This window comes from Lagopus muta, chromosome 1 (genome assembly GCF_023343835.1).
Source record: "Lagopus muta isolate bLagMut1 chromosome 1, bLagMut1 primary, whole genome shotgun sequence".
Taxonomy (NCBI): Eukaryota; Metazoa; Chordata; class Aves; order Galliformes; family Phasianidae; genus Lagopus; species Lagopus muta.
The window spans coordinates 42,361,116-42,376,535 of record NC_064433.1 but is presented as its reverse complement, the minus strand read 5'-3'; the positions used below and the strand labels follow the sequence as shown (position 1 = coordinate 42,376,535).

The 15,420-nt window shown below is 41.2% G+C and overlaps 3 protein-coding genes across 4 annotated transcripts in view; 2 read left to right on the top strand and 1 right to left on the bottom strand.

Moving 5' to 3' along the window:
* TMTC3 (transmembrane O-mannosyltransferase targeting cadherins 3) overlaps positions 1-15,420 on the bottom strand; it is a 1,052,995-nt gene that overhangs the window by 864,256 nt on the left and 173,319 nt on the right. The gene's annotated exons all lie outside the window — the stretch shown is intronic.
* Positions 10,386-10,805, top strand: LOC125688315 (collagen alpha-1(I) chain). Its single transcript, XM_048934225.1, has one exon. It carries the CDS (start codon positions 10,386-10,388, stop codon positions 10,803-10,805), a length of 420 nt encoding a protein of 139 aa, XP_048790182.1.
* KITLG (KIT ligand) overlaps positions 10,921-15,420 on the top strand; it is a 54,692-nt gene continuing 50,192 nt past the window's right edge. For both annotated transcript variants that reach the window (XM_048934663.1, XM_048934662.1), the window contains exon 1: positions 10,921-11,189. In XM_048934663.1, the coding sequence (XP_048790620.1) occupies positions 11,175-11,189 (15 nt within the window). In that variant the 5' untranslated portion in view covers positions 10,921-11,174. The remainder of the gene's footprint in view (positions 11,190-15,420) is intronic.

The following is a 15,420-nucleotide window of genomic DNA, read 5'->3' as shown; positions in this document are numbered from 1 at the left end:
TTTGTGTATTCAATGGAGATGGGATTAACGCAGCTATTCTGTTTAGAAATCAAACCTCAGCATCGTCACTTGCAGTGCTGTTGTAGCTAAATTTATGGTATCTTATCTTGCAGAAGAATCTCTGCTGTGTTCCAAGCCCATTTGCTAATGTCAGCATAGCTATTGAAATAGCACAAGTTCATTATATTGTTATTATACATACAGCATAGCAAAAAGCCAAACAGAAGGTCAAACTCTGATCATGTGACTATGTATATAAATCAAGACAATTTCCACCAAGTGAAATGAAATTGCTGGAATAGTTGGTTAAAGAGAAAATTTATTATTGTGGCACACACTGAAACACTGATTATAAATAATTACACAGACACATACAAAGGGTAGAATAGATAATATTGTACCTTTGCAGGCTTGGATTTAAAACAACAAAAAAACAAAAAACACACAAATGGGAAAAATCAAGAATACACAGGGATTTCCCATTACTTTACCATGCAATACATTATGGAGTCTAAACTACTTGAAATAAGATCTTCAAAGGAATATTTCAATAAGGAACTCATTAGTTTTGCAACCTTTTCACCACTCCACTTATCTCAGGAAAATTCAATTGTGAAAATAGATTTCTTAAAATTGGCTGCAGACATTTTCAATCCCCTTGATCTACAGTTAGTGTAGGCTTTGTAAAATATGCAGAAATGAAACCTGTTATTAAAACTGTCCTATCACACTTCTCCCCACACCAGAGAAAGAATCATTTTCCAACATCATTCTTAGTTCTTCTGTTTCTTAGAGCACTGAAACAGGCAGAGCTGCATGAAATTACCTGAATGAGTCTGAAAGATCCAAAGAATCAAACACTTTCTCTTTCAAACAAATCTTTCAAACATTTTCTCCTCCAGAGAAAATGAAAACAGAAAGAAAGGGTTTTAGACTGCTGAGGATCTAGCCTGTGCCATGGCCATTGGCAAGGGGTCATTTTTTGTTATTAGAAATGTACACTTTGAAATGCCACTTGTTTCCAGCATCATTCTCCTCCAAAAGACAATTTTAATTCATTCCCAGTTCTCTCCAGTATAATTTATTCAATTTTTAGCCTACCTTTACCATGTAATTAAGTCCTTTCCCTGAATCTTGGCACAGTAACGTATGATTTATGAAGTCCTTACCACACCTATGGATCCTTACAGCAATGAACAGATGTGCCACTATGATGTTTGTCATTGTTGCAGAGAAGCATCACGTACATACCTGTCTATAGGGAAATACCTAGATATTCACTTGCTGGGAAAAAGCTAAATTAAAGGATCTAATGCACTCTGTTCATCAGCATATTAGGATAAAGTGATTCCTTCTATTATAGCCATGCTGACAGGGCAAGGTACAGTCAGCCTCGCACTCCTGTCACTTGCTATTCTCTCCTGAATGCACTGCATATCCTTGTTGTATTCTGATTAGGCTCCTCTTAGGAATGATTTCTTCCAAATGCTTCTTTTGGAAGATGGCTTCACAATAACAGCCTTGTATTTTGAAGTTTGCTTGTATTCAGCTCAAGCAGATTATTGGCCAGCCAATATCTACCAATTGTTGTGTGAATACTACTAGCTTCTTGATTCTGCTTTACCTGTTTATTTTCTCCACATCCACAGAAAATTTTGTCTTAGTTTTTGGCGTAAACAAAACAAACTTTTTCCACAACATAGACTCTTCATTATCCTACATGATCAAAATTGAATATTCTTTTCTTAAGGAAGAGTTAACTTCTTCATCCTTATATATCCAGAAGTAATATACATATAATAACACCTCTAATATTATTAGAGACCTTATTGGAGTCACGACTCAACACTTCTCTATTGTTGCAGGTACTTTGTGGACCAGCAATAATATCTGCCTTTTCTACAGCAAACAGTGTCTCTGAAACATTAAAAACATAGTTAACATTGCTTTATTTTATTTACAAAGATTCTTTTCACTGAAAAGTGTTATTCCAAACACTAAAGACAACCGTGGTTTTCCCCATTTGTGATTTCTGTCGTTTGGATTTGGATGCAATGTTATATTTTGCAAGGAAGATGAATGTTTCAAGAAAGTAAACACGCTGCAGAAAATGAAGTAGGCAGCTTGAATATTTCTACTTGTTGCTAGCAGCAGTGATCTGCTTCAGAGCTCCAGGATCATGCACTGCCAAGGAAAGAGCAACTAATTTCAGGGCCAGGTCGGGAGGCAAGAAGTTGGCAAGGATGTGCTTCTCCTTCCCCTATACACATCCAGGTCTTGGTTTAAGAGAGGAGGAGGAGGAAGAAGGGCCATTTGAGAACAAAGATCCTGGGGAAAGAATGCCACTAGAGGCAAACAGATTTGTTGGTGGCAATTTTTAGCAGCTGTCTCCTGTCAAATTTAACCAAATCATTTCCAGTACTGGTCTGGAGTGTTTGGTCCTCGTTTCTATATAAGCTCAGCTCTTGTCCCTCAGAATAAATATGTGTTCTGCCAGTTTATTGGTAAGCTATGAATAAAAGGTAGAGAATTAACTTTATCAAAGTAATACCATTTTTTTCCTATAAAAAGTCATTTGAAATCTTAAATGATTAGTTTACAGAAAAACAGAGATATATTAGATATAAGACAAATAACAAAGCATGAAAATATATTGTGTTCTTTTGTAAACTCTGCAAGGATTAAAGTACACAAGGGAATTAAATATTATTTCAGGGCAGCTTGCTTAGAATAAAAAAAAGTAACAGTATTGTTTAACATATAAAGCTTATTGAATTGATCAAAGTACGGGTGAGGAACAATCTAAGAAAAGTTAAATATGTTTAGAAAAGTGAATGAAAATATCTGCATTAAATTTTCGCTCTTTTTCTTTCTCTCTTTCATTCAAATGCTTTCTGAAAAAAAAAAAAAAGAAAAAAAAAAACAAAAAAAAAACCACAAAACAAAAAAGGAAAATTCACTAAGCCTGAAACTAAGAGGGAAGGTATGGCAAATTGTCCATCTGAAGCTGTTGACAAGGACAGCTAGATGTATTGCATGACGCAGAGTGAAATGAAGAATAGGAAAGTCATTAAACACAGTTCCCCAGAGCTTGAAATTATGGGGAAGGAGCTGTCACATGAATCTGTTCCTCTGGAAACAATACTTTAAATTCATTTTACCTCATAAAGGAAAGTAAACTGAACACATTTCCTTTCTAGAAACACTTTTTAAAATTAGTGAGTGACTTAATAGATTGACTATATTAGACGGAAATTATTACTGCTTAAAAGGTCTTAAGAAAAAAGAACAGGAAAATATATCATCCTTTCACCATACAGGTGGTACCTTTTTCACATCTAGCAGAAGAGCAATCTAGTGGCTAACCCCACATAAAACAAGACTGAGAAGTGAATCACTTACATAAGCCATAGCACTCCATTTTGGATTATCTCCAAAAGAATGAGGGGGAAAAATATACATTACATCTTTGCACTTCTTGATTATCTATCATGACAGAGCTCAGAGCCTGTGAACAGTCCATTTTAGCAAAACTGAAAATCAAAACAGTTTAATTCTGTGCTTTCTTGGTCAAGTCCATAGTAAAGAGGTAATTGCCAGAATTTAAATTATTGCTCAAACCCAATTTCAAACATTTTTCATAATTCCACTTTTGAACATGGTCTCTCTTCCCAGCTGTACTGAAAACATCATCACAGAGAATCCCTTAAAATAGTGAAAAATCTCAGCTTTTCCTTCTCTCAATTATCCTCAAAGGAATACCTAAATCAAATTCATGGTCTCCCAAAAAGGTCTGGACAGTGACTGATCATTGCATCCTCTCTTTTCCAGCAGTTGAAAAGCTAGAACTCAGTGTTTCCCTGTAAACATGTAGGGATAATGAGCGCAGACAATCTGTCATTGTACCAGAACCTCTTGTTGACATTTAAATCTCGATTGGTGAGATCCATTAGAGAACCTTCAAGTCAAGAAGACAACACTTCAACATGAGGTAATTTCTGCATTTTCTCTTTTCCTCGTAATAATAGAATGCTTTGATTGCAATTCCAAACCTCAAAAGGGAGGAAATTCCAGAATTAAGGTTGACTTTTACTGCACAGGTGTTGTGGTTGGACATTTCCTGAACACCTGTTTTTGCAATTTTTTGTAAAACATAATTTGCAAACACTATTTTTAGTGAGTGTATCAAAAGAGGTAATCCAAACCACATCTTTAGGACTGGACCCATTCTCTTGCCCTAGGGAAAGTGGCAAAGGATGGCTTGCATCTGTGCAGCCAAACTTTCTTCTTCTTCTTCTAGAATAGGGGGAACTGTTAGAAGCAGTTCCTGGCTTACACTCTTCCTCTGACTGAGCTCAGACTTGGAGAGTGCTGTATGGCTGGACCGGAAGTGTATCAAATGGAGTGCTAAAAATCAAACACCACAGACCACTGCATGCCAGTACTTGAGCCCATGCTTTGTCTCTGTTTTGTTTATTAGTGTACATATTGCCAGTAGGTTGGGCAGGAGGATCAAAAAGCAGTAGGGAAAGAATTGAGTTATTTATGGTAAAGCTTGTGCAAATTTTGCCCGAGAACAAACATGTATAAATTAACCGTGAATATATTAAGCTTCAAATTAAAAGTAGGTTTCCAAGTATGAGATGAGTCAAATTCTAAAAACAGCATTCTCATAAAGCAGCAGGGGCAAGAGACTTAACTCATTTTATGCTGGGAATGGGTAAATCTTTGGATGGACTAAATTATATCACTCGTCTTGATGGCAAGGGACTCAGTCTATGATGCTCTTTAACTCCTATCTCCATTTCAGTCCTTCCCACACTCCTAATGCAATCTGTGTTCGAGGGAAAAAGTAATGACATAATATGGCTATGAAGTAACTGTACCTTATACTGTACCTATCCTTTTTTTTTAGACAAAATGTACTATATGAAAAAAATTGTTATTTTTCATTGAATAAGAATATTCACTGTTTCCCAAGTAAACAGTGAATATTTATATCTAATCCCACTTACACAGCTTTTTGTCTTCAAATGAGCACATTTTATCACAAAATTCCTCAGGGCTGTAATTACTGTGACTAGGATGACATAGACTAATGCAAATCAAGAGATGCGTGAAACAAGTCTGGGAACATGCATACATATATATTTCATACATTTATCACCTCTAAATTGCTGAAAAAAAACAGGAATATACCAAAGAAGTACTTAATCATTGAACAGATGCTAAGTATTACTTTATTTTGTTTGGAAATGGAATTGTACAAGCAAAATAACATGCACTTTTCTGAGAATGTATAACTATAATAAATGCATTAAGTTTCACAAATTGATCTCTTGACAGAGAAACAGTAGAATTTTAGGCATAATAAGCAGTATTTGTCTTATTCTGTAAGAAACATCTAGTTTTACTGTAGATGTCCAAGATGATGTATCAGCTTGAGTCTGACTACATCCAACATTGCCTGGCTTGGTGACAGCATAACTGTGTTTTTTCTTTTTTTTTTTTTTTTTTTTTTTTAAATAATAGTAAGTGAAAAATATGGCAGAAAAGTGCAGTTTTGAATACATTACCTATAATTCAGTTTAATGCTGTAGATAGTGTGTATTACACTGTGAATATGATTCTTGGGAGCATGAGTTCCAGTACTTCTGTGTAGTAATGCTAGAACCTCTGAAAGTAGTGACAAAACTTATTGTTCTTACATGGCTGAAAGACTGAAGATACTAAAACACCCCTTACAATCAATATAGGTATAGAATTTCAACTCTAGAAGTCATACGTCCTAGGGCATCTTGAGGAAATAATTATCCATAGGATAAATGGCTGTTCTTTTTATTCAACATGTCAGGGGATACTCAAGGGTAGACAGATGTCAAACTTCAGGAAGAGCATTCTTCAGAATTTGGACTACTAAATGCATCTGTTCAACAGAATTGAGCAGTGTACTCCAATCTTCTAGTTCAATTCAATATAAATACTTTGCAAAAACAAAGTAAATTGTCCTTGCAGGTTTGGTACTCTGTCATTGCAAAAGGATAATAAGGATGTTGTTTGGACCCTAGTAAACAGAGCCTTGCTGAACAGTGCAGAACAAATATTTACTAACAACTACCAGAGCATAGTGCACTATGGCTATGAGGCACCTCAAGGCTTGGAAAACAGCCAGTTTGTCATTCTTAATACAAACTGTCTCCTTTGAGACTGAACGCTAGGAGATGGATAAGCACCATTTATCCCTGCACTCTCCATCACTGTAAAAGGAGACAGAGGCATGCCATCAGAGTAATTGCAGTGCACTCCAGCAGGTCTCCCTGGTCTGGAAAAAAAAAAAAAAAAAAAAAAAAAGTTCTAGATCATACATACATGTAATTAATTCCTCAAAAGCAGACGTAATGTTTTTGAGTGTGATGTTAGGTGAATCAGACCCATCTCAGAACCGATGTGGAAAAAAATATGAATTAAGACTGAAAAAAAATATATATATTTCAGTTACTGCTGTCCTCTGCTCATGGAACCTAGTTCCAAGAGTTTACAAGAGTTTCAAGAAGCCTCAGACTTCTGTGAATGCCTATAAACATCCGGAGGTCCATCAGAAGCCAAAGGGCTTCTGCCAAGGATCACAGAACTCTGGCAGCATTAGCTTTTCCTAAGTTCTATACTCCATGAACCAGTTTTTTTTTTCTAGCTGAGAATTCCCCCATGCAAGTGAGCTCTTCAGATTCTCATTTATGACTGCTTTAAAATATTTGTATATAGCACATGAAAGAAGTTTTCATGTAAGTCAGGAAATAGCCATTTACTTTTCAGTAGTTACAACTGTATTTTTACAGGCTCTGATCAAGTTTTAACAATGTCAATGCAGCTTCCTATTCTGGACTTATACTCACTATAAATAAATAAATAAATAAATAAATTCTTAGTTAAGCAGAATATCTTTGGCATGCTAATTAACCTGCTGTAAAATCCTGAAGGTAATAAAAGTGCCACTTTATGGAAGGAAAACCAGCAAAGACAGCAATGTGCAGAAGCAATTTTAGGCCTTCAATATAACTCCATCATTTCTTCTCTTTTCTAGGATTCTTTTCATGCTTGCCTCCACAGCTCTGCTGGTCTAAGGGGTCTTATACATGATCTTACAGCTCCAGCCTCCTTCATCAGCATTTATTGAACAGATTTCATAGAATCACAGAATCATTAAGGATAGAAAAGATCACTAAACTTATCTAGTCCAACCATCAACACATCATCATTATGCCCAGTAAACCATGCCCCTCAGTGCCACATCTGCACATTTTTTGAACACCTCCAGGGACAGTGACTCAACCACCTCCCTGGGTAGCCTGTTCCAATGCATCATTATTCTTTCTGAGAATAAATTTTTCCTAATATCCAACCTGAACCTTTTCTGGAGAAACATGAGGCCATTCCCTCTAGTCCTATCACTAGTTATGTAAGAGAAGAGGCTGACAACCGTCTCACCACAATCTCCTTTCAGGTAGTGGTGAGGTGAGGTTTCCCTTGAGCCTCCTCTTCTCCAGACTAAACAATCCCAGCTCCCTCAGCCACTCCCAATAAGACTTGTGCTCCAGTCCACTCACATGCTTCATTGCCCTTCTTTGAGCATGGTCCAGGTACTCAATGTCTTTCTTATAGTGAGAGGCCAAAAACTGAACACAGTAGTCAAGGTGTAGCATCTTCAACGCTTTGAAGCTACTTAATTCTATTTTTACTTTGCAGTGCTTTCTTCTTCTTTTTCTTGTATCTAAAAGGCTTTTGGAGTTAGGAGTTTTCTTAAAGAAACAGCATAATGAGAAACAGAACTAGTGTTATTTAACAAATAGTTATACTAACTTCTTTACCTTAAAATAATGCAATTATCTCCAAAATCCCAGTCTATTCTAATATATTATTGACAATCAAACAGTTACATGAATATTGCAGTCCTCAAATTAATATTTAGAAAAAAATTATATGAAGGAAAAAAATGCAGCTGCACCCTCTGCACTTTCAGTGTGAACTGAAATAAAAGTGGCTTCCCAGCAGTGTAGGTACACGTATCGATCCAAGTCTTGGTTGAACCTTTCCCTTACTTAGTCATTAATCTGAATTAATCTGAAATACAAAAGCTGTTCCTGCCATTTATATAAAGCACAAAGCATTTATGATGCTTAAAAGAAACTAACAGTCTCTTGGTAAATGTGAAGCAGGAGAAGAAATTCAAAAAGTGTACTTTGATCCAGTATTAAAGTGGGGTTAGGCTGCATACCTGGTACCTGTATCAGCTAAAACCCCAATGCACTCAGGGTACGTAACAGATTAGATGAGATTAGTGTGTTATCCTTGTAATATGTACACAGTGTTGTTTGTCCTTACCTTTTCATAGGAAAAATTTTTCAATTTTCCAGACTGTTGTGTTTTTTGTTTTTTGTTTTTTGGTTTTTTTTTCCTAATTCCACAACACTAGTAGCTGAAAGTGGATCTGATTTTGCTTATTCCCCAATTCTGTCTGTTTCAATAGTCAGGCTTTTGCCACACTACATGAACTCAGTCATAGTGGTTAGCTCATTCTGATGAGCCTCAGCTCCTTCTCATGGCTGGAGCTGTATAAAATGCAGCAGATATTCTAGAAAATTCTAGAATAAACAGCAGTTAGCAGCCATTTCTCACCTGCAGAAGAAAGTGAGACTTCTAGGTAAATGGGAAAGGCTTCATTTGTGCTTCGGTGGTTGCTATTTCCATACACTCAGAACAGAACCCCTCGGGAAGGATAATCCTGTTCAGTGGGTGGAACCAAGTCCCATGAAGAGCTGGGATGTCTGGCGCCATTTTCATAGCTTCCCTGTGAAGAAACAGGTTTTCACAGAGCTGTGAAAGGAGTCTGTACTCACCCCTAGGCATTTAGAACTGCAAATGAGGTAAACCATAAAAGGCTGTGTGCAGTTTGCAGTTGTACTTTGGAAACCTACCACACAATGCTCTAACAGTCCTTGGCTAACCTGTGTGTACCTGGTAAATCAACATCCAGTCCTGTGTTGAAAAAGGGCAAGACTAATAAAAACATGCTTTCTAATGTGTTACGGACATAAGTAATTAATGTGTTTAAACTATTAAACTCTGAATTTCAGAGAAAAGAATTCCCAAATTGCACTGAGGCCAAAGACAACAGTCATATGCATGTGAGTTGTCAGCTTAAAGGATGGGATGAAAAGGACATTCATCATTTATATCTGGGTTTGGATAAACACGGGGGCAAGTTCAAGAACTCAGCCTAGGGATGGACAGAAGTGCAGGATGAGCAGATGATAAAGGAGTCTGTAGGGCTCAGAAGTCTTGCCCTGTTTGCATGGCAGGACTGTGTGCGGCAGCCATTTCAGCCTTCCTGCCATAAGTAATGGTGGACAGAGTTCCAGGAAGAGAGAAACTAGAAGTATTCTCCATAAGGTAGGTGACTGCTACCCCAGGCTGCTCTTTCTCACTTCCCAGTGCTTCTCACCAGGAGACTAAACCTGACATCTGTTCTCAGAAGGAAATATGCTGTAACATTTTAATTTCCTGGCCCTGCTTGCTAAAGGGCATTATGGGGAAAGTAGCGTTGGTTAATCACTGCTAGGTGAGATACAAAATATCCTTTCACAGAGTTCTTTCACTTAAGAGCTGCCTCCCTTTCACTGCTTGCCTAGAGCATGAATCACAGCCATTCAGAGGCAGAAGGGCACATGTAACGATAAAGCTGTGAAGGTAACACAAAAACTACAAGGTATTTCAGATTGGCAATCAACAAGAAAGGGAAAAAGTACAGAATTCACCTGTATGCTCTAAATGAAGGCCATTATCCCATTATTCTGGATTGGATGCACACACACAAGGAGATGTTTCTCTGTCTGCACTGACACCTAAAGACATAGTGGAGCTGAGCCTTAATAGCACATCTTTGCTTTGATTGTTTGAAAAATTATCTTTCATTCCATGTTAAAACCGGAGGACATTTTCTACTGAAACCCCTCGCCGTGCATTCCGATAGCAGTCTGATCTTTGAGATGATCATCATTGTGGGCAGTGCCCCTTCTTCATTCGATCTTTGACCCTCAGCTAGGGATTGCTGTCTCAGTAAGTGGCAGTTCTTCACCTGCTCTTATCCGTGTAATGCATGCTCACAGTTCAGTCTGTGCAGACAGTGCTTTCCCACAGCCAATGCTACTGTGCATTTACACATTACACACATTCTAATAGCACAACACCTGCAGGACCACCTTTACGCAAGCATTAGGAGGCACTGCTCAACAACTTTTGTGGCTGGCACAGGTAGAAACAGTCCTGATGCTTCCCTTTCTTTCAAGCGTTCGATGCTTGGGTTGTGTGCCACAGCAGGAAGTACCGCAATGGGAATTGCCAGCCCGGAGTCGCTGCCAGGAGCTGCAGCGCGGTGTCCTGGCACGGAGCCGCAGGGAGAGCTGCCAGCCCCACGGGGCCTCCGCCGCCCTGCCCTGCCCGCCCCGCCGCGGGGCTGCGGCCCGACCACAGCGCCCGGCTCACCGCGCGCGGCCGGACGGCGCCGGGCGCTCCTCACGGCCGCCGCCGGGGTCGCCTCCAGCGGCGGGTCGAGCCCCTCACGCTCCCGGGCCGGCACCGGGCGCCCCTCTCCACTGCCGCGGGGCGCCCGGAGGCGGTGGGCGAGTCCCAGCGGCCCCGCCCGCAGCCCTGCCCGTCGCACTCCCGCCAGCCCGCGGCGGCCGGGCCGGGAGCGCTTCGCTCCCTCCCGCGGTGCGAAGGGACAGGCCGGGCCGGTTCCTGCCTTCTAACTTCCCCAGAGTTTGCTCGGGTTTCCCCCTCCCAGCGGGACCCGCCTCGGCTCCAAGTGCTACAGGAGGGAGGGGAACGAAAGGAGGGAGGGCGGGAGGGGAAAGGCGTGTCTTGCCGGGGCTGCCGCCGCCGCCGCTGCCGCCGCTGCCAGAGGCAGATCCGAGATATAAAAGACCTGGCCGGGCGCCGGGCTCCGCTTTAGTCCTGCCGTGGCGAGAGGCCCACAGCGGAGCGACAGCAGCTCGGGGCTGGCCGAGGGCAACCCCAATGCGTGGACTATCCGCCGCTGCAGCATGCTGGAGCTACAGTTCAGCTGAAGGGAGTTTGCACACGGCCGGCTGGGCTGGACTGCAGCGCTGCCGTTCCTTATGAAGAAGGCACAAGTGAGTGCGGTCGGGGGCGGCGGGCGCGGGGCTGCCGGGCGGGGGCCGCCGGAGGTACCTGCGGGCGGGGCGCGGAGCGGCGCGGCGAGCGCTACCGGCTGTGCCCGCGCCTCGGGGCGGCTATCCGTCATCCGGAGGCTGCGGCCGCCGGGCGTGGGGCGGGAAGGAAAGCACGGCACCCGTCCTTCAGGTGAGCCGCCGCGCTGCGGAGCGGTCCCGAGGAGGAAAATAATCATCGTTATAATAATCACAATAAAAAATTACCGTCGGGTCTTGTCCTCGGCTCTCGCAGAGAGTGGAAAAGTTCCATCAAGCGGGTCGGGTCAGCTCCTTTGCCTTTGGGAGACTCGAGAGGCACTTGGAAAAATAATAAATCAGTTGCTTGCGTTACGCGTGGGCCACGCGGACCGGGTGTGAAAACGCAGAATGATCCGAGGCAGGAGCGCTGAAGCCGCGCCGGGTCGGTGCTGGAGGTTGCCGCCGGCATTCCTCCCTCACTCTCCTCGCTCTGCCGGGAAGAACTGCCGGTGTGCCCTTGCAGTGTTTGTGCCACTATTTATTTATCCAAGTCCTGTGCAGATTACAACTGCTCTGCGCATTATAAAAGCAAGGCTAGGGGCAGGCGACAGTGAAAAAGAGTGGAAAAAATCATCTCGTAACAAGAAGCGGCTCAGGGAAACTCTAAAAACTTTACTGCATCGCTCTGCAAGGTGCCTGTGCCTTCCGCCCGGGCCCATCTCACTGGGAGTCGGGGCCGCTCGGTGCTGTGGCGGAGCTCGGAGGGTGCTGTGCAGGCACGCACACGGCGCGGATCTGGCTCTGGGGCTTCTGCCTCCCCGCCCCCGTTCTTCAGAAGCAAGATATGCCTTCCCTGTCTCTTGGCGATTGCCGCATCCCCCACACACTAGCAGCCCGAGGACTTCAGCATGCAGCCATTGGAAAAGGCATAAAAATTTAAAATGGGGAAGCGCCTTTCTAAAGTCTTTTGGGCAGTTAAATACTTTTTCAAGGAGTGACAGGAATTAGGAAGAGTTCTTTTTAAAATGTTTAAGTGTCAGCTGGCCAAAGCGTTGGAGAATGGACCCGTGCCTAAGGAGGTATTAATTGCTGACTGTTAACTTTTGTGATGCTGAAATACAGTGAGATATTATCTGAAATGATCAGTTCTGAATTCTAACAGTGTATCTCCACTGCTGATGTTCCCTTTAAATGACTAAAGGTGCCTTTCACCTCCAAACTGTTGTTTCAAATCTTCTACACAAGCTTGGTTCAATATGCTGAATAGATTAATAATTGGGAAGAGTCTCTTACTGAAGTGTAAGAAATGTGTAAGAAATGTGTGTGCAGAGTTGTATGCATTCAGTTGGTATTGGAGTAGCAATGAAGTTGTAAGATGTTATCACAGCCCACAGAAACATGTGCTGAGCTGTTTCTTCAGAGAAGGAAAAAGCTGTTCAGCAATCAAGCAGGGATTTACAAGTGCAAGCAGTCAAGCGTTTCATTTCCTATGAACTGTAAACTTCTAAAACCAGCAGTGTACTGGAACGACTTCTTGTCATGGTGGTGAAGCATCTGTCAGCCTTCAAGCAGTAACGCTTCCTGCTTTAGGAGACACTAACAGACTCTTAGCTTTCCAAAGGATCGTTTCTTTCATTTTAAGGATTAGCAAACAAATGTGATACCAAACCATTAATCATTCCAATGGGATCAGAACAAGAGATACTTCTAGGAAGACTTTAAATTAAAACTGTGAAGATCCTTGTGCAAAGAGAGAACAAGTGATGTGGATACAAGGAGGAGGACTTAAGCACATCGTGGCACTCAGCACATTAGAGTGAACTTCAATCTTTATGCTCTCCTATGCACTTTTTCTAGTGTCTGGACTGACAGATGTCATAAAGAAGAGAATAGGATTGGAAAGCAAGAAAAGAAGTTAACATTTCTTAACAAAAATCCTATATTTGACTTAACAGAGAAAGTAAGAACTGCTACCTCATTGAGCCTTGAAAATACTCAGCAATGTCTGGGTAGTGCTTAAAATAAATTGAGGATTTGGTGTTTAATGCTGTGTTTTATGGGCACAGTATGTAAATAGTGTAGCTGTAGGAGCAACTGAGTCACACATCAGTGCAGCTGAAGTGCTGAAAGAGAGGAGCCTTGCTGAACACTAGAAGTGAATAGGTTGATCAGTTTATTTACACCAGTCTCAGCCTGACAGACATGGGGAGCTACAGAAGCATGTTCCACAATAGTGTCAGTCCTAGAAGGATCGTTTCTAAAACTGTACAGTTTAAGTATATAAACCCTTGATTTAAATGTACCAGCATCTCCTTGAGATATATCTATATATATATATATATAGATAGATATAGATATAGGTAATGCTCTTAGAAATATGATTAAACATCTAGGGTCCAGTCATACAAATCCTTTTTCAATGGACTGTTTCCATGCATTAATCTTATTGAAGGATTACTTATATGAGAGGATTTGCAGGGTATATACTTAGTAATTAAAACTATTATCGGAAGTCAGTTTGTCATTATGCATGCCACTATTGCAGCACATAAAATACCACTGATGTCTGGATAGCTTTTTACATTTGGGATAAAAAAAAAAAAAGGTGACGGAAGCTGCTGTGATACAATCTTGTAGAAACATGTAGCAGGTTTCTGATTTCCCTGCTCTTTGTTTTACTTGAAGACAATCTAAATAAGATTAAGTTACTGAGAAATATGCTGCCAGGAGGGGTCGAGCATGGGGCTAACTCAGGCAGCTTTTGTTGTTACGAACTGCTTGATATTTGGTTTGGGCAGTTGATCTTTAGCTGTGGGTTAGATGCACAATCTCTCAGAAACCTCAGTATTAGAAAAGCCTATCTCAGCTCATCTTTTTCCCTTTGAATGTGTGTTCTGTTACAATAGTTAAATGACCTCCTGAAGTTGTCCTGTCCGTTGTATGTTTGCATCAAGGAACTGGGAGCCTCTGTATTGATTATTATAAAACAGTACCTGAAAGAAGTGTTAATACGCACAATGCCTGTTCCTGTCTGATATTGGCAGGCTACAATAGAAATGCAAAGCAGGTATTGATTCCTTTGTGCAAGCTTACAGAAACATTATTTCAGTGGAAAGTATAAGCTCTGATCTCCAACCTTTCTTGCTCACTCTGTAAGAAAATGAGCATGAGACACTAGAAGATACTAGCAGCTCATTGGTAGGCATAGATCTGCTACTCATCGGATAGGTAAATAAGCTTGCTGGAGCCAGGAATATTTTGTGCTATTCACTATGAGTAATGAACTAAGTAAAGGCTCTTTCCTCTTTTCCCTGGTTTTCATTCTGTTTATGGGAGGCCGTTTTGAGAATACGGCAGCTGGAGAGGACATCTTAGATGGTTTATTCTCCATGAACTGTCATCTGGAGAATAAACAGCTGATAACCCTTAAGACTCAAAGCCAGGGGAATATTTTGTGAGGCATTTGGTGATTTGTTTCTTTGCCTTCTTGCATCATGTGTCTTCTAGCTTTTATCCCTGTGAACTATGCAGCACTTGCCTTTGTAGTTTAGACTGAGGCCTCTAGCCCAGTTTGTTCCCGACTTGGTTCTGCCACTGCACAAAAATACAATTTCTCCTTTTGTGAAAGAAATTTCAGGCGTTCAGGTACAGCTCTGCTAGCTGACAGTGTCATTCTCCAAATTTTGTTATGCGACTTAATGGTATGCTGGCTCATGTAATCGCCATATTGTATGCGAGTTAAGAGTTGGCAAGGCACAGCCCTTGGCTTAGGGTGGGCAATGCTCAGTATGCAGTATGTAAACACAACACCCATTTATTTGAAGCAAGGCAAGAAAAATCTCCCTACGTAATTCCATTTGAGTGGTGTGGGAGCTGACGGATGAAAACGAAAGCATTTGTTCTCTCCCTGGTCTTTGGTATGCCAACCCTGAAACTCATCAGCCTTTTAAACACATTGCAAATCCTTGTTTCTCTTTCCTATGTGCTTGTGGAAAAAAGGAGATGGCCCGATGTAAGGTGAGTGGAGAGGGGTTAGTGCTCCTCTCTGTTTTGGTGGATCGTCTGTTGTTTGCACAGTGTCTCGTGTAATATGGAAATCAACAAATGCAGCGTTCAGAAGTATTATCAGTGCTGAAATGAGTGACTGCTGGAAAGCTGTAAAATATGGATTTTTTTTTTTTTTTTTTTCCTGGGTGGTTTTAATTCTTTGCAA

Coding starts and splice junctions, on each gene's coding strand:
- LOC125688315 (XM_048934225.1), top strand. CDS start 10,386: ATGGGAATTGCCAGCCCGGAGTCGCTGCCAGGAGCTGCAGCGCGGTGT.